The following is a 20,325-nucleotide window of genomic DNA, read 5'->3' on the forward strand; positions in this document are numbered from 1 at the left end:
AACAAAAAGCATATCTGTGAATCACAGAGATGAGCCTCAAGGGATTCAAACAGCACCCCAAATGAACTAAATGTGCTCAGGCAGAAACAAGGTAAAAATGTATAGGTTTTGTATGCGGGGCACCAATAGAGGTTGTGATGACCCTAAAACAAATGTGTAACCAGTCCCAGTGCAAAAACCATTGCAGTTGGCCAGCAATACAGTACGCCTTGAAATCAGGCCCCCGCCATTCCTCCCCTTTCTGTTGGGAGCTGCAGTTTTGACAAGCCTATTCTATGGCGTCCCTGTCCCCACACCAGATCTAGCAGAAGGGTGGGTGTTCAGTTGACAGAAACACCCTGCGGGTATCACGATCGGCTAATTCATGAAGTGGTATAAGAGGTGTGGTAACATCACCATGTTGGCAAGTGCTAACCGTCCAGCCACAGATAAGGGTAATATATTCCAAAAGGCCACCCATGATTTATGTGCTGCTATTGTGCGTGTGAGATTTCCTTCCAGCAAGTCAGTGCCATTTCTATATATCTGCATTCCGAGGTAATGGAATGTGCAAGGGGCCACTGGGATCACAGAATTTCCAAGTGGTAAGGATGGTTCCATATATGTGCCGCACATTAATTCGTAGGCCAGATAGGATCCCAAAGGTGGAAAGCAAATGGGCCATCTCTGCCTGGGTCTCTCGGATATCGTTGACGTACAAGATCATGCAATCAGCATAAAGTGAATTTGTATGGACTGTATTGCCCACAGAGAACCCCTTATGCCCTGCCTTCTGTCTGAGTCTCTGTGCTATTGATTAAACTCCCAGTATAACAAGCATTTGCAATGCAATAGGTCTCGTATTTACGCAAGTTTGAGCTATTGGCATTGTGAATGACAATGCCTTTTATTTATGTTTTGGTTTTTAAAACATAAATAAAAGGCGTTGCAATTTACAATGCTAATAGCTTAAACTCTCGCAAATGTGAGACCTATTGCATTGCAAATGCTTGTTTGCAAATTTCGCTAGCATAGCTGAAGGGAAGAAGAGAATGTATGTGATTTTGAGGGTTTTCTTTCCAAAAGTTAAGGGGGTTTACAGAACTCTAATAGTGACAAAAACAACATTCCAAAAGAATATTTAGAACACAGAGCTGGGAAGCAAAAAAAAAGAAAAAGAATATATACCGGGCTCCATCATGTGGACCTATAATTGAAAAGAAGTTGCTGTGTAGCTGTTGTGATTGGAGTGCTAATAAAGAAGGGATGAGAAGTTAACAAGATAGTAAGAAAAGACCTAGTGCCAGATGTACTAAGATATCATTCGCAAAAAGTGGTTGCAAATTGTGCACCTACTAGTCCTGAATGGAAAATGATTTTGCAAACTGACCTTTGTCCCATTAGGTCAGGTTCTCAAAATAACAATTCACAGAAAGTCAGAAAACAACCTGTCTAATGAATATAAAACAGGCAGGTCCTTGTTTGAGAATCCGTGTGATTGGTTACAAACACAGGGATGGTGGCCTGCAAAAGACGGCAGACCACCATCTCTGTACTAGCATTTCCCTATCCGGAAACTATTTTTTTTAAAGCACCCAGGTTCTGCAAAGGAATTGGTGCTGTTTAGAAATCTTTAGGAAAACTTCAGAAGAAGCAGTTAATAGTCACATGAACCACTGCCCACTCCCCCGAGGTGCTCATTTCAATTCCGGAAAGGGATCCCTTTGCAAATGAGTTACCACCTCCTTTGGGAAAACGGAAACTGGTGAGTGGTGTGCGACTGGAATTGTGGTTGCAATCCATTGACACATGCCATACTGAATCGCAATTTAGAAGACACGCCCCTCCTCTCCTCGGTCAAGCTCTCCTTCCAGACAGTCACCTAATAGGAAGTTGAATCCGAGATTATGCAGTCCACTTAAGCCAACTGTAACAAGAAAGCTCTGCAGGTACAGGCTTCACCGGCAAGAAAAATGCCTGAAAAACAACCAAAACGCCTTTAATTGGCATAAAAATATAGTAGTTTGTGCAGGTAATGTCAGAGCTCACATCGCCCCTGCCATCTTGGGTCACGTGCGCTCCTGCGTCTTCTGGAAATAGCAAACTCCTTTAGTGCATCTAGGCCCAGGTATATTGCAGTGGATGGGATTCAGCTACATCTCAGCAAATCTGGATCAACCCAGTTGGCAGAGAAACCAGATCACTGAAGATCATATAAAATGAATTGTGTCTACATTTAAAAAAGTGACAAGTTTCAAGTGCAGGGTTTTACGCAGTACATCTGTGGAATTTTACACAATGCAAATGAGTATGACCATATTAAGGTTGAGATTTACTAAGATTTTGCGCCATGTTTGCGTCACAACATTGACACAAAACGGCGCAAAATCATTTTTTTCTAATTTACTTATGTAAAAGTTATGCACACTCTTTGACAAAAAAAAAATCTTTGACAAAAAAGTTATGCGAAGCAGTGCATAGCGCTGCTTCGCATTACTTTGTGCCATATGGGCGTGTCAAGGGTGGTTCATGGGCATTCCCATGCAACCACCCCTGGTTTCTCATGCTAAACCCAAGTTACTAAACATATTAGATTGGGTTTAGTGTGGGTTTAGGCGCAAGGAAGTAGAAATGCTTTCATTTCTCCTTCTTTTTCCCACTCTGCGTGCTGCACTGTGCAGCACGCATGCAAAGTGGGAAAAGCTTTCCCTAGGCATAGTATTTTGTACAGGAAGGGTACCCTTCCTGTAAAAAACCTATGCCAGACTCACCCTAGCAATATGGTGCTAAGGTGTGTGCGTGTTGCACAGCAGCTGAAATCAGCGCCGGCGCAAAGGAAAGGGGAGGAGAGAGCCATATCTTTGTCGCACAACACAGCGCAGCCTCGTGAGAAACTGCGCTGCATTGCATAAAGATTTGGTAAATCGCCCCTTAAGTATTTGCAGCTAAGCTTATACTGACCTAATATGATTAGAAAATAGATAACACTTGTTAAATGCAAATTGTTAACAAGTAATTTTCTACACTGACCTCTGTAGAGTGCACATAACGTCTTCAAGATGTAATGAAACTCTTTCCCAGATGAACAGGAAAAAATAAGCGAGGCTTAAGTGATAGGGAAGAGAATACGTAGGGGTTGTACTTTCTACAATTTCTTGTGTAGTATGGGTTCTTAGAAAGTGTCTCTTCCAAGACACCATTGTTCCTATTGAAGTAATCATATCTACTATGCTGTTATGCCAATTTATGTTTTCTAGTTTTGTAGCATGTTCGATCACACCCAGCTTTTTGGCTTTAACAGAATTCATTCATATTTAGCTAAACTTGTGACGAGGGGTGGCAAATAGTAATGTCCTAAGTATTTTTTGCAGAAAGATAAGTGGTGACTTCCTATCATTTATAAAGTTTGGGGTAGAGAGTTCCAGATCGTTTGTAGCTTTGATGGGGGAACCACCGTCCTCAGTGTTTACCTTCCCGGCTTTGGTATTCTGAACAGCGGATCCACAGAGCAGCAAAGCATGAGACCAGGAATGTTTTATTCAAACAGTTCAGCGAGACAGGGTCTACATAAGCCAGGCAATGATTTAAACCCAATGCATACAGATTCAAAAAGATGAGATGTGATCTCTGTGGTTGACTTCTCAGACCAGCAAAGCAGTAAAGGTGTCAGGTTATTTGGTAATTTCAAGGTACAAGGATAGAGTGGCCAAGCCTGAAAGATGTCATAGCCAAAGTTACAATGCTGCTCCAAAATCCCATAACGGGGGAATGACTCTCCAAAAAATGTTCTAATCAAAAAGTGATATTCGCGCCAATGTGATAATGTAAAGAAAGCTGGTTGTTAGCACCACATATTTGATGACAGGGCAAGGACCAAGACATTCTAGCCAATGGTCCACAGCCCAGAGGACCGACTGCTGCTAGGTATTAGCAGTTGCGGTATATCATCGCTCACAGTGACAGGGGTTGTTTTTTTAAAATATATCTTTATTGGCATTTTCATGCACAGACTTAAGGATGTTTACAAGAGCAATATTCGAATGCACAGCACATCGTTAGGTATCAATGCAAGACATACACAGTACACTACACATGACTACTTTAATTATACACAGTATATATTGCCAAAGTTAGATAACAGCCATCAATATCTCTATCCGATTTACCATCCATCTAAAAACGATCTATACATGTCTCTTTTTGCTCTATATTTATATTGACCCTCAGGGAGTCGCTGAAGCTGCTGTATATGAGCCAAAGCCATCTAGTAATATAATATTTAAATTAACTAAGCTTATAGAACCGTTTGAAAACATTGTCATCCAGGGGGCCTACACTCAGTGTATGTCTGTAGGATCTAAGTAGTCCCAATGGCGGAGGGGGGGGGGGCGGGGTCGATATATGCCTTTTAAATAATGTACTACATTTAACTTAGGGATGGGCTCTATACCTAATTATGTTCTCCAAGGGCTTGTCCCAATATAGCGGCCTCGTTACCCAGGAAAACACCACTGTCCACGCCACTTAGTGAGTGTTGTTGGCACATTCAGCTGTGGTCCTTTCATTCCACAGTCACAGGGTTAATTTGTATCCAGTGGTTAAATGTAAGGAGGTAGGATCCCTAACCTGAGTGTGTTGAGCAATTTTGAAACTAAATTTGACATGTCTGGCATCTTCAACTTTTCTCTCACAATGGCAGTGATCGTTTCCTACTGTCATCTGTACTCAGGGCCGGATTCACTACGTTTTTTATTCTCTTTGTCTTCTTTACCCCTGGAAAGTAAGGAGTAGGTCACACCTACTTACCAAAAAATATTTGTGAATTGGGCGCTTAACCTTTATTTTTGCGGGGAATTTTGGCATAAGAACAACTGCCTGTAACATTTCTAATCATCATTTTCCACCTGGTTCTCCGCAAAGATTTGCCCAGACAGGCACGCAGGTTTTGGGGCTTATTTACAAGCCCCTTGCGACGCATCGGCGGCAAATTTGCTGCCCCATATTCACTAGGACAGGAAAAGCAACCTTTTCCTGTCCTTGTAAATACGGCCTTTGCACACCCATGGAACCTGACACATTTCCAGATTTACAAGAAATCGTAAACCTGGAAATTTTCTGAATGCTACGCTTCCCCAGAAGAGGTGTAGGGAGGCGCAACGAGGAGAAATGTATTCATTTCTCATAATTATTTTCCTCTTTCTATTCGTTCAGCATTCTACAGCACACATAGAACAAGTAAATCACCTCTGGTGTCCCTTCCTGCAACTTAAACAATCATTAAACAAATTACGTTTTACAAGTTCTATGTGTGCTAATGCAGCACACATAGGAGTTGAAAAACGCAATTTCAGACTGTTTATGTGCAGGAAGCGACACCTTCCTGCACATAAACAATCATCCTCGTGATGCAGGCATCCTTGCAACATGGTGCAAGGGTGCCTGCATTGGCAGCAAATTGTGTGCAAGCGCAGGGAAGCGCAAAGGGATCCGTCATATCCTTGTAGATATGACGCATTCCTGTGCTTTGAAAGTGCTACAGCGTGGTGCGGTCAAAGGGCTTGCGGTGCCGCTGCGGCACCTTCTTGTAAATGAGGCCCTTTCTTTTCAAATTATAATGAATAATTGTGACTATTTTGTTAAGCATTTCTCAATGTCAGTTTTCCTTTTCTAATGGCTACATTATCAGTTCCATACAAAATACATCAAATCGCCCTGTAGATGGGAAGTGTTAAGCAACTTAAGGTTCAGTTATTCTGCTAACCGCATTTGTGGAAATTAAAGATTTCATATCGTAACATTTAGGGGCACCACAATTTGCAACGCTGAAATGTACGTTATCTTAAGCTGATATACTTGATTTACACCAACAGCCGATGCTAACCCTAGTCAGAGAGGACATAAAAACACATTTGAATACTTCAAATTTGCAAATTCAGAAGAACATGTTTTCTTTTTAACCTGTGATAGACACAATGCAGAACACGATGGGATGGTTGAAAAAAACAGATTAATTTGCTTCCTAATTTTTTTAATTTGCATTATACACTAAACCGAGCACAATCTATTTATGGAAATGTTTTGTAATAATACAGGTGGCCATATCCCAAAATAGGATTACATTGAAGCAGATGTGATACGCATGCATATTAAAAAATATGGTTTACAGACAGACAGTAAAGGAAACAAGGCTTGCAGAAATATGACTTATTTTTGAGAACTTAGGGGTTTATTCACAAGCCCCTTACGCCAACGGTACTTCACTTTTTCCCATATTAAAAGTGACACACCGGCGGCGCAAGCGGCTTGTAAATAAGTCCCATAGTACATACATTGGGACTGATTCAGAGCAGTTTGTGAAAGGAGTCGTAATGTAATTCTGTCTATAAGTTACATTTCCACCAGAGAGCTGCTTAGTGGCAATGATAAGTCACGTGGTGGTAAACCCTAGTTAGAAATCAGAGTATGAAGCAAATTACATTACCAATACTTTTCAGAGGGGTTATGCTTCACCACCCTTCCATTCATCAGACCTTCTGTCTCATTGGTAAAGTCTAGAAGGGAAGTCATTAGGAGGTTGTGTCTTAATTTTTGTTCAGAAGGTGGCCTTGTGAGAATAAGACATAAGGGGAGATCTCCTGTGGAACCAAATACTGACAAATTCATGGTGCATGTTCCTCTAAGCTACCCTGTCCCCATACTTGACTGTGGGGGTTAAAATACAAAGTATTAATGTCACTACTCAGGCATTTCCACAGATGGAATCTGAAGTTTCCCTTTCACGTCAATCAACTCTTAGTTACATTTTCCGCAACAGTGTCTACACATTCCAGACAGGATTCATGAATTCAACTAAATGCTTCCTCTTAATTCTCCTTCTTCTTTCCCTGATGAGGTTAGAAAATATCTTTCCTGGTTCATTAGGGCAGGGGTCTCCAACCTTTTCTGTAGCGGGAGCTACTTCTGATCAGTGAAAATCGTAATGAGCTACTGAAGGCTAAGCAACTCGCAAGTTTTCCCGAGAGACCCCCCCCACACCCAGCGTCATTGACTTTAGGGCTGTCTCACTCCTCATCATCCACCGCGCTGCATCCCATTAGGTTGTTTTCACTGCCATGATGTAGGCCGTTGGAAGATGCCGCCACTATCATAGCTTGGGCAAGACCCAGTCCGTTGCGCCTCCCTGGGACTTGACATCAGGCGCACCCCGCTAACCTGGCTCCAGAGTCCAGCCGGTCCATAAGGGTCCCGGTAAGCCCCAGTTAAAGTATTGTACTCCGTGTTAATCTGTTAGACCATAAAAACAGCGACTATTTTCAGTCTAGCTTGGAAAGTGTTCTATTCAGCTCCTGTAAAAGTTTAAACTGTAAGGAATATCTCCCCTTTGATTCAAAATTCTTTGGTGATGTCAGTATATATGCTCAACGTAAAGCCCATCTTATCATAACTGATCTCCAGTGTGGATGGGGCACATGGTTTGAGTGTGAGGGAAGTTAATTTCACTTACCAAATGTGCTCAGAAAGTTCATGCCATAGAACAGTACCGGTGATGACAGTAAATAAAACAGACGATAACAGAGGTGCGTGCAGTGCGGGAACTAGAGGATTTCATTTGAGTTGGAAGAACCAAGATATTGTTTTACAAAATGTATATTTTGGGAATACACATGCTTTTTTGGGCTTATATTGATTCAACGTTTCGGAAATATTGCTGTTAGTGTAATTGTTTGCTGCAGCATTGGTAATGATTTTTTGTAGATTTGTATTGATTTGCAAATATAACCCTACATTGTAAAATCAGACTTTCTTTTAACAATCATTAGAGAGCTGTAGATTCTGCTCATTATATAAACATAGCATCAAAATATGAAAGAATCAAGAAGACCAATGTTTGGAACAGATTATAGATGGTAGGCTTCTTATGAAACACATGTCGTTCTTCTCAGTGACAAAAAAAAAATTCTTATGCCTGACAAAGACTCATTGTGAAGGATCTCATCGTAGAACCAAGATGGCAACATCAACCGATAATAAAGGGTAACATCTACAGTAGAATTTAAATCCTCCCTCAATAGGAGAATGATCTGTGGATGATCTGTTTCTATCCACCTCTAAGTCAGGCCCTCATGTTTATTTAAAGCTTTATGTAGCAAAGACTCGTTTGTTGTGCACTTCAGAGCGCTTTATACAGAGAACTCTTAGCGAAACATTTTCAAACAGGAAGGGGATGTTTATGCATTTCGATTGGAAACTCACATGGTAACATTGACATGTATCTTAACATTCTACAACTTCAGCATAAACAGTTTGCAATTTATGTACAGCTCTTTTCGAGGGGAGGGATGTACGTTGTTACAACGCATGCTTTTACTACGCATGCCTTTACAACACAGGTTTTTCAATGCAAGTCGTTACAACAACTTGCGTTGGGGGGTGCTGGATAGTGAATAGTTTAATTTACTATTCCAACTCCAGTCCCCGTGGATAGTAGGGAAGGTGTTGGATAGTAAATTAAACTATTACCCATCCTAGAGCGCCCCCCTGCGCAATTTGTTGTAATGACTTGCGTTGAAAAACCTGCGTTGTAAAGGCACTGCGTGGTAAAAGTTGCGTCGCAAAGGATGTTTCCCGAGGGGAGTAGGTAGTATTTTGTCTTATCACTCAATATTCCCAATTTTGCAGTGAGTAGAGTCCAGGAAGTGGTAAGGAGACAGACTAGTGTGGTCTCTTCCCAAGACAAAAAGTTGTTTAGAAAACGATTTTCACTTTCTGTGTTTACTGTCTATGCCTGTGATTGTTACAATTACAAATTGTAGTTTTAGCCTGCCTGTAATTGCATATTTTATCACCTGTGTTGTGTTTTGGATTTGTGGTTTTCCCTGCCCATGATTGCCTCCATTTGGTGTGTTGAATTGTGGGATTTGCAGTCCAGCCTCTGTGGTTTGTCCCTCTCATTCCTTGGTGGCAGTTCTGTTTTCCCTCTGGATTTCTCCTTTGCTCTGTGCTGGGACCTGTGTGTTGGGGCAGTGCACTCACAGCCACCATTTTGTGTTCACGGGCCGGTGAGACCAGCCCCCCTGCCTCCCCCCCCCCGCCCCCCAGCAACATGAATTTGTTCAGCATCGGAGGGTGCTTCTGTGAGCTGTTTAGGCTGTGTTTTGCTGGGGCCTGTGCACTTCGTTTTTTGGCCATCAGGGGGAGTGGTGTTTTGTTCAAACAGTATTGTTGGATTTCAGATTGGTGAGGCCCTTACCTACTGGGGTTTGGGGTGTGGATTGGGCCTGTCTGTCTCCTGGGAGATTCTGGGCAGGAGAGGCGGCTGCCCGGCCCCCACCCCCAGGCCCACAGACCGTTGGCTATTCGGCTGCCAGGCAGGTCTGGGCCCTCCTCTTGCACCTGCCCAGGCTCCTTGGGGCCTTGCTGGGTGCACCCCAGGTCATTCTCCTTCATCTTGTGAGTTGCGGCCTGCCTGTGCCCCAGATTGCAGTAAGCGGAGTCCAGGAAGTGGTGGGGAGATGGACTGGTGCTGTCTCTTCCCAAGACGAGGTGTTGTTTAAGAGACGATTTTCACTTTCTGTGTTTGCTGTCTGTGCCTGTGGTTGTTACAGTTAAAGGTTGTGGTTTTGGCCTGCCTGTGGTTGCATATTTTATCATCTGTGTTGTGTTTTGAATTTGTGGTTTTCCCTGCCCATGATTGCCTCCATTTGGTGTGTTGGATTGTGGGATTTGCAGTCCGGCCTCTGTGGTTTGTCCCTCTCATTCCTTGGGAGGTTCTGTTTTCCCTCCGGGTTTCTCCTTTGCTCTGTGCTGGAACCTGTGTGTTGGAGCAGTGCACTCCCGGCCACCATTTTGTGTTCACGGGCCAGTGAAACCAGCCCCCCTGCCTCCCCCCGGCAACATGGATTTTTTCTGTGTCGGAGGGTGATTTTGTGAGCTGTTTAGGCTGTGTTTTGCTGGGGCTGGTGCACTTCGTTTTTTGGCCAGCAGGGGGAGTGGAGTTTTGTTCATGTAGTATTGTTGGATTTCAAGTTGGTGAGACCCTTGCCTGCTGGGGCCCAGGGTGTGGATCGGGCCTTTCTGTCTCCTAGGAGATTCTGAACAGGAGAGGCGGCTTCCAACTCCCTGGCCGGCAAACCTTGTCTGAGGTCGCTGGGACCTTGTGTTGTCTGCTAGTGGTTGGTACATGTCTGCACTGATTGGTGGTTGTGTCTGGTGTTTCTGTTGGATTGTGGTTGATGTCCTCATTGGTTGGGTGTTTGAGGGTTCTGGTTGGTTTCTGAGTCTGTGATCCGGTCGTTGTAGGGTTGGGACTAGGGCTAGGGTTGGGATTTCTATTGGAAGTGGGGACTGGGGCTTCCTGTGTTGTTGGTTGTTGGGAGTGGGGTGGGACTGGGGCTAAGGGTGGACCTTTGATTGGGGGTGGCGATGGGGCTTCTGGTGTGATTGGTTGCTGGACTGGGTGTGGGACTTAGAGTGGGGTTGGGCTTTCTGTTGGGTAGGGACTGGGGCTACCTGTGCCGTTGTTTGCATGGACTTGTTTTGGGACTTCTGGTGGGGCTGGGGCCTTTGTTGGATGTGGAGATCAGGGTTTTTGAGCTGATTGGGTGCTTGGACTGGGGCTAGGATTGGCTGTGGGGTCCTGGCCTCCTATTGGTTCCTGGATTTTGGGGCTGGTGTTGTGATTGGATAGTGTTGGTGCTGGGGTTCCCATTGGCTGAGGGGGTCACCTGATTGCTGGGGCTGTAGAGAGGGCCAGGGTTGGGGTGTATCAGCCCGGGCGTCGATGCTGGGGGCGGAGAGGACAATGGCAGTTGCCTGTTTGAGCCTGTTAAGGGCAGAGAGGACAAGGGCAGTTGCCTGTTTGAGAATGTTAATGGCAGAGAGGACAAGGGCAGTTGCATGTTTGAGCCTGTTAAGGGCAGAGAGGACAAGGGCAGTTGCCTGATTGAGCCTGTTCGAGACTGGTCAGGACTAGGGCCAGAGATGCTGCCCTTTTTCTCATTTGGCAGTGCACCGGCCCACACCATCTACATCCACAAACAAAGCAGCACACTCACACCAAATGTACACCACAGACAACACTATGCACAGATTAATGTACCAGCCTGCACTACAAACCCAACCAAACCACATCTACACACCCTACTATACCAACTACCACACATATCCACCATCACCTACAAACAGTACACAACTCTATCCTATACCACTAACCAATACACTCATCACTAACACAACACCAATCAACACCATACATAACTACATCCCATTCAGACACACTCTCCCTGCTGTAATTACACCTAACAGACCTTCCATCAGTTGTCCAACAAACACCCTCCTCTCCCTTCTACCATAATAACACTAACGCACAACACACACACTGCACACCACCACACTTTGTAACTCTAGCAACACATATACTTTCAATGTAATTTTGGATCTACGTGTTTGTCACTTTCTTCTGGTTTGGCCTTTCCGATGCACTGCCCTATTTCTCAGCCTATACTTTGCTCAATATATCTTCTAGCCCAACCTTCTGACTCACCTCAAACGTCTTCTACTACTCCTTCCAATGCACTACCATATCTCTCATCCTATACATCTGTCAATGTGTCCTCTACATCCACTCTCTCATTTGTCTCAGACCCCATACCACTACTGTGATTGCCGGGGTGGCCCTTTCTGGACTCTCTCCTACTCTACCCCTCCTTGTATCATCTGACACCTCTTTTACTGTGCCGATCCCCTAAGACAAGCCTTTCTGGACTCTTTCCCTTGAGTCCTCCCCTCCGAAACTCCTTTTTACTCATCCAGGGGCCTCCTCCTACTGCTAAGACCTAGAAAAAAAAAAGAAATGAAAAAAATAAAATAAAAAAAATCTTTCACTCTTGTCCCTCCACTATCCTTTTCGGTTGAAGTTAAAAGACTGACATGTTCACTTCTCAGGTCCCATATTAAACTATACTAATATACTACCCAAAAAACTGAATAACATATCCACTACTCAAATTACTTCATTTTTTTTTTTACTATACTAATTTTCAACAGTGGTCCTTTATGGGTTCCGGAGTGGCGTGCTACTCACCAGAAAAGCGATTCAACACCCATCAGGGATAACAAGTGCTGTGTGAATGCAAATCTTTCTTCCCCTTTTATCCCTCTGCTATCCTTCTCACTCCAAGTAACTGACTAATATCCACCACTGAAATTGCTTCATATTTCATCATATTAATTCACCACTAATCCTTTGTAGGCTTCCTGAATAGCGTGCGTCAACAAGCGCTATATAAATACAAACCTTTGTCCTCCTCTATCCTTCTGCTATCATTCCAAATCCAAATAACTGACTAACCTATCCACCACTTAAAATGTACTTGCATGTTTCACTATACTAATTCAACACTAATCCTCTGTGGGTCCCTGAGTAGCGTGCTACTCGCTGAAAAAGCACTTCGACTCCTCGTCAGGGGTAGTAAGCGCTATATAAATGCAATTACAATACAATACAATACTATGGCTGAGGTGATTTCAGTAGAGCATTAGCAATCTTAGCAGGAGACCAGATGTGTATGTTTGGCAAGAGTGCAAATCCAAATTTATGTGAAATAACTAATTTTAGCAATCAATAGATATTTGTCTGCTTTTATAACCAGCGCAGTAGCAAAACAGATTACAGCACGAGACACATCACACCACTCTTATAAGTGAAGCATACACAACAATATGGCATTTAATAGCATAATACAGGTGACACACAAATGGTGATGGGAGAAATGCTTGCAAATAGTCTAAAGTACGGACACTAAACGTGGTGTTTGGAGATGTATTTCCTAATGCACCATGGTATTTAATAGAGAACTCTTCGTCAGTGACATCTGAATGTGTTAAGCTGCATGAAAACTAATAGTTTTCATGTCATTTTTGTGAAAACTAAAATATGACTGAATGAAACCAAAAAAAGAAATCTAAACTTAAACTTAAAACTAAAAGATGGCTAGTTGGCTCTGAAAATTAACACAAAAGATGGACACAACCCATATTTTGAGTAAGGGTTTTATTCACACTTTAAATCTGCGGAATTGAGTGATGCACAATAATTATGGGTTGTTATGTTTTCAGTTTTTTTTAACATTTTTAAAGTCTAAACGCAGTGGGGCCAATTCACAGAACTAATCTGAGATAAAATCCTAAACTTACTACTTTTGGTATTCACAGAAGGCATTTAGTAGTAGTAAAGTCAGGACTCCTAACTTTACTACTACTAAACTGAGACAAAATCCTAACTTTACGGCTTTCAGTATTCACAGTAGGCATTTAGTAGTAGTAAAGTAGTTAGGATTCCTAACGTAACTACTTCTAAATGCTTTTTGCGAGTGCACATATGAGGAATGATACATCAAACAGCCAGTAACACTAAGTCATAGAGAAATATTTCTCTGTGCAGAGCTAAAATTTACTCTATGTATATTTTACAGAAATTGTAATAATAGTGTAATCAGAGAACCAGACTATCAAGCTAGATCCAAAAAAAATGTAAAATGGCAGTGGTAAATAAGGACTGCTTTGTCAAGTGAGGAATGGAAAACAGAAAATAATGGCTAACTATCTATCTAACTATCTAAACTACAAATGATATTGAAAAATATGTTTTCCATGAATCCTCTTCCAATATAATTGCACATTTTTAAATTAGAAATAATTTGGCACTTGATTATATTGCTAGCATTTAATTGTGTGCATCAATTCTCAAAACATAAAACCCTTTTATTTATAATGTGTTCCACTTAAGTCCTTTAGATATGAATTAATCACCCACTTGAAAAATTCATACAATCTGAGTTCTGTGATATTGTAACCTCTTCGATTTTAAACTTCCAAGCGTTCGGATGAAACATAGATAAGTATCTGTCGATAATGCAGTTTGTGTTATGAAATAATGCTTTTAGAGCACCACCATTAAGATACATTCTTAAAGAAGCACTTAGACTTTGGTAGCTATTCCTCCACTGTGCTTTGCTGTTAAATTGACAATTTTATAAATGTCACAAAATTTCAATCTGTTTTTCGTTTTCAGATCAAAGGGTCAGAGGATGGCTTATGCTGGACTCGTATCTCCCGACATTTTTCCTAACTCTACTGTATCTGATTTCCATATGGCTTGGCACAAAATATATGAAGAACAGACCACCAATGTCTCTCCGGGGTCACCTCATTGTATATAATCTTGGAGTTACACTGCTTTCCCTGTATATGTTGATAGAGGTAAGTGTCTTGGTTCATTCACCCTATTTTTCTAACTCTTCATGGATCTCTTGTAAAGAACCATCAAGAAATAGTCAAGAATTCTACACAGGGGAACCTGCAGTACTGTGGTAAACTAAGAGGCAAATCATAATTTTGAGGAGGCTCTAAAGGGCATATTTACAAGCCCCTATAGCTACCACAATGTCACTTTTAGTGATGTTGTGTTGGCGACAGGGGCTTCGCCATATGTACAAGGCAGCGTTAAGCCACTTAACATGACTTAAAGCTGCCTTGTTAACAAGTCACCCTTTCATGCTGTACTTAGTGTGAAAAGGGAGGGTATTGGGTATTGTGGTGGATGATCCACCGCAACACCCCTTGATTTTTACGTTGCCCCCTATTTACTAGGGCAGCGTAATTAGGAGGCATCGCCAAAATTAGGACCAGGGAAAACCTGGTCTTAAACAGGCGAAACAAGGAGAAATGTTTTATTTCTCCTCGTTTTTACTGTTTTCATGTGTGCTGCCTTGTGCAGCACACATAGAAACAACACGTTGCCACTGATTGTTTATGTGCAGGAAGGTGACCCTTCCTGCACATGAACAATCACAAAAAAAGACGTTTTGCAACCTCTATGTGTGCTGCATTAAGCAGCACACATATAAGTATCAAAACACCATGATTGATTGTTTATGTGCTGGAAGGGAGACCTTCCTGCTTATAAACAATTATTTCCCCGACGCAGATATACTTGCACTATGGTGCAGGGGTGCCTGCATTGGCTCTAAGCAGCTGACCTCAGCGCCAGCACTAGGGAAAGCGTAAGGGTGTGCAGCATTCTTGTGAATACGGCGCATCCCAGAGTTTTCAGAATGGAGAAGTGTGGCGTTAACAATGTTTGCATAACGCTGCGCTTCTACATTCTGTTTTGATTGTGCCCCTAAGAGGGGAAGTTGTTAACATGGTGGTAGTGTTCACTTAATCAGCAAACTCTTTACTAATGTGTAAACCAATACAAATTTAATCATCAGGGATGAAACTGAAAGAAGAGCACACATGCCTTGGAGTAAATAGATGAATTATAGTTTATTTACAGTCAAGGATTGTATGAGAATACTTAGATTCTGTGGGCCAGATTGATCAAGGTTTTGTGTTGCCCTTGTTCAAGGGGGCACTAGGGCAATGCAAAATCTAAGTGAGATTTATCTAACCCTACAAGGCCATCTTGCCTGGCACTGCTTGGCTTGATAATGCTGTAGTAACACAATGCAACTCAAATCGGTATCTTGTGTTACTCTGCCCCAGTGAGGTGGTACATGGATGGAGAATGGGTGTTCCGACGCATTCACCCATGTATTTTGCTGCATTCTCTGACTTACCATTGTTGGTAGGCCTGGGAATGCGTTAAAAAATGCTACGCCTCCCCAGGTGAGGTGTAACGAGGCGAAATATATTTTTTTCTCCCAGTTTTTTCCTCTCTTTACATGTGCTGCAATCTACAGCACCCATACAAAGAGGTAAGTGCCTCATTGGATCGTTTTTGTGCAGGAAGGTGTCCTTTCCTGCACAAAAACAATTCTGCCTACAACATATACACCCTTTCAACAGAATGCAAGGGTGCCTGCGTACCTGCTAGGCACACAAAAGTGCACCAGCGCTAGGAAAGGACAGGTCTTTTCCCTTTCAAGCAGCGCAGTGCAGCAAGGTGTTTTGCTGCGTTGGATGAAAGTTTGATAAATCTGGGCCTAAGTAAGCATTTTTTAAAAACCGGTTACCTTAAATGGGACATGATTCATGAACGTTTCTGCAAATTAAGATCCCATCAGGTACACAAATATATTGCCATATGAATTGAAAGGCTCAGGACTGGTGGGGTTTAATGTCTGCAGATTACATTTATAAACAGGGGAAATGTGCTACTGTGATGGAAATCCACAATAGTAAATGCAGTAAACAGTGCGAGAATTTGGGTATTTCTGGCATGTGCACCCTGAAGGTATACATAATACCCACAAATAGATAGGTATTCTTGTGTTCACATACACTTTGCAGGTAGTTCCCACAATAGAAATACACACAGACGAGCCTTTGTCAAAGACAGATGCTGTTCTGTGTCCAGGGTGGAAATGGTGAGAGACTACACCTTTAGTTAATGTGGGTTTCAGGGGAAGGGGTCTCACTAAGGGAATTGTATCCTATTGTGGGAATATTTCATCCACAAATGGTATGCATGTGACTACTTCTGTCAATGCATGCCTAAAACTGGCACTGCCTTCTAGGAGTTCTAGGAATTTTTGTGGATCTAATTAAAGTGATAAATTTGGTCTTATCTTTGGGGTAATCGTAAGGGAGCCAGTGTCTGACATGTACAGCGACGGCTTTATAATTTGGATCCTGGTTATGTTGACAATAAATGTTATTGTCATCACTATTAAACTATGCCTCAGTTGTACATTTCAGAACGCCGTACAAGGGTATGAGGGTGTTAATTCGAGTTTGGTGGAGGCTGAACATTGGCCAAAAATGTGTGGAAGTCCCATCCATCCTAATTAGAGTGTATGAATTGGTGTACGCTTTAAATCGGGTGGGACATCCACCTATGTTTGAAGGATGTCCCACATGGACCAACTCTAAATAACTCCTCAACCAACAGATAAGTAAAAGGAACTGAAACGAATGTATTATACACTAGAAAAGTCAAGATTTTTTATTATTTGGTAAGTGACTTGCTCACAAGCTCTTTATCCTCTTTTCGGTAACATGTCTGTCTAAACATTTCCAGAAGTAGAATTACTGTACAATACTTGTACTGCGAAGGAGAGAACAACTAGAAAATCATATTCCTGCTGCAAGTGAATGTACCTAGGATTACATTTCATCAAATTCTGATAGCACATGAGCCGTTTTGAACTTCCACAGTTGTAAAATAGAAATTGTCAATCACTTTCCATACTCCATGTGAACGGTAAGATTGTTTAGGCACGAAGGCATCCACAAATGTCTGCCCTGGCTGGCATCCTTGTGGATCTTTCCATCATTATGTGAACGAGGTCCATGTGATAAGGCCACCATGATGGCTCAGTGATCAGTTAAGTCACTGAGCCATCAATGGTTTTCTGGTACCTACAGATCACAGGTCAACTCCCAACTAGGCCACCCCAGCTTTCCATCACTCTGATGTCAGTGAACTGAGTACCATTACACTAGGGAAGTGTGACTCTTGTTTGCAGTGTTCAGGGACTTGTTCAGATCAGTGGACTGGAAATAGGTACCATTGTGCTTATATGTGTGGCTAAATCTAAGGTGTACCTTGCCATGTGCTCACCAATATTCATGAGGCAGTTTTGTGTGCAAAGTACGGTGCTCAGAAAGAGGAGGAAACCTGAAATGCACGACAACACATACCATTGTAGATGGGCAGGTGTCACACCAGGGTTTCTAATAACATCTGCTGTGTACTGAAAGGCAATGGCCTCTGCGATCAGATTCCAGTTGTTCGTTTAGTGCAAGCCACTGTCTTCTTGGCACTTCTTGCTTTTTGTAAAGCACCATTACACCTCTCTGTTTTTTGGCCGAGTGGTCCACTTGCTGTATGTGTAGGTTGTCTTCGATTTTACATGCTTTCACTTATTCGAATGTATGGCTGCGATGGGCTTGTTCTTCAGTTGAGTTGGATGACAGCATAACACTTGGCTACTTTAATGTTATTAATAAGATGTATGTAAAAAGCCCACACTTCATTTGGATTTTGTTTTGTTTTGACATTCTATGGTTGGATTGGCTTCTCTTTGGATAATTGAAAGCTGGCTGTTTAATATCGTCTTTTCTTTTTCTGTAGTTCTATGAATGTTAGATTGCAACTACAGTTGTACATAGGTTGTGCTTGGTACTGCACTTCTGCAGTTTCATTATTTAATATCATTATATTTTAACAGTATTCATTAGACACACCCCCTGGCACCATTAAGTGCAAATAACTGCTTCAGCCATATAGATGCTTTGCATCACCCTCTCACAGCACATCCATATAAAAGAATCTGAAAGATTTTATGTTTTCCATTAGTGGTCAAACCACTCTACAAAAGAAGCAGCGTAGTATAGTTTTTCATAAGAAAGTGTTTGCATTCTATTACACAGGCAACATAATTGTTCCGTAAGCTTTAGTCCACAGAACACAGACATATTTTCTCCTGCATGAATGCACATTCTATGTGTGGAAGTAAAGGTGACATATTGGCCACAAATGACACCCGGATATAGATTGTTAAGGTACATAGATATGGAGTTAAGAATAGTAAGAAAGTGCGTGCCTATGGATACCTACCTTCACAAAATTGTAGTAGTCGATATTGTGGATGCAATACTATTATAGGACGATATTTGTAATGGAACAGTCTAGTTAGTAGTAGACTAGAGTGGAGCTTCAGGCCTGCTTTGAGCAACCTTAAAACCTGAAAAATAAATTGGTGACCAGACTTTTTCTAGCATTGCCTTCACTCAAATGATAGACTTAGAAATACAAAATTGTTTAACAACTTAAATACAGCGAACATCGCACCCCGACCAGGTGTTTACCGCAAAATAAAGCGAAATTTGTAGTAATAACATCAAAGATACTCCCTGCTGTGTGACTGAATCCAACAACCAATTGTTGCAGGTCAGGATTGTTCACAAGTGAATACCAAGTATGTCTCCACATGGACTAAACTGCACAAACAGTAATACTAAAGTCCCCTAGATGTAAATGCTGTGATCCAGACTTTAAAAAACAAAGAGTAAATTAAAAGTTTTTCACCTTTTTGTTCGTAACAAAAGGGTTATAGACCTTGTTTTTTAAAAATTGCACAAAACATCACACAGTGATGTTTAGAGGTTAGACGTGGTAGAGAGAACCACACACATGTTTATAAAAGATGTACTTTTAAGTGAATCTCAAAAGATTACAGCAATTTCTTCTCCTTTTTCACAATTCTTTTTCATAGTTGAAAGACAGACCCTTGCAGCCATCAAATTTCCTATGAATAGTCGACTTCTTACTACCATTTCATTGACAATATCAAGGAGAGTATAGCAAGCAGATGTGTGTAATGGTCGGCTGGCTAGACATTTCCTGATTTCAATGAACATAACGTGCAGAAGCACGAGTACTGCCCAAGAGAAACTGAGTAAAATACCAAGCGGGGCAGCGGAGGAGAGTTGTAGGTAACTGGCCTTTCGCATCACAACTAAACTAATACGTTTTCTCCAGTGATGAAACCACCCTCTGCCCTACGATGCAATAGGGACTTGAATAGGAGTCTTTTTGATTTTTAATTCACAAGCTCGCCCATCCAGGTTAGAGCCTTTTTCCAGTAGCGAATTTTACCTACTGAGGCACGAGGATTTAGGACTGGGTGTGCCTTTTAGGGGGCACAGACCGTCCACTTCCTTGTTCATGGTCCTGACGAATACCTGGTACTTCCCACGTAAGGTTGGAACATGTAGACCAACACACATATAGAGATACTTTTGGCCGTAACTCCCCTATCAGTATCTCGCCACACCCATTTTTAATATTGTCCAGTTGCTTGTTAATAAAATTTATCTTCCCACTAAGTTAAACCAGGACAATTTTTAACACACTTTTTCTGCACTTACAGTCACAACCTGCTCCACTGTAATTCAGGTGTCGTAGCACACCCTGGTGACGCTAGGCCACCAGGGTGGACCCCGATGATGAAGCATGTCACCACTAGGCTGGTGAGTGAGGGTTTTTTAACAAAAAGATAAACTCTTTCCTTTTGTCAGCCACGCACCCCATTAGGATTTTCTTGATTCTATATGGTGGTACTCCTCCTTTTTGTTTATCTAATCCTTTCTATTAACATGAACAGCTTTATAGGTTACTAAATCAAACACAGGAGCTGGTTTTGTACGTCAGACATCCTCAAGTTACATATGTATTTCGAGATCCTCATATGTGATAATGAAGAAAAAAGCCGGAAAGTGAAATACAACAATTGACTAGGAGCACACAATTTGGTTAATTGGAAACACCGAGGTTATTCCTAAGATTCTGGTTTCACATTGTGCAGTTCAGACTCTAGATGTATTTGCTGTGGTCCT

The 20,325-nt window shown here is 42.0% G+C and overlaps 1 protein-coding gene across 1 annotated transcript in view; it reads left to right on the forward strand.

Moving 5' to 3' along the window:
- ELOVL2 (ELOVL fatty acid elongase 2) overlaps positions 1 to 20,325 on the forward strand; it is a 436,749-nt gene that overhangs the window by 227,914 nt on the left and 188,510 nt on the right. Inside the window, exon 3 of the mRNA XM_078687845.1 lies at positions 14,051 to 14,238. Coding sequence (XP_078543971.1) covers positions 14,051 to 14,238 — 188 coding nt within the window. The remainder of the gene's footprint in view (positions 1 to 14,050; positions 14,239 to 20,325) is intronic.

The sequence above is a fragment of the Lissotriton helveticus genome, chromosome 4_1 (genome assembly GCF_964261635.1).
Source record: "Lissotriton helveticus chromosome 4_1, aLisHel1.1, whole genome shotgun sequence".
NCBI classification, from domain to species: Eukaryota; Metazoa; Chordata; class Amphibia; order Caudata; family Salamandridae; genus Lissotriton; species Lissotriton helveticus.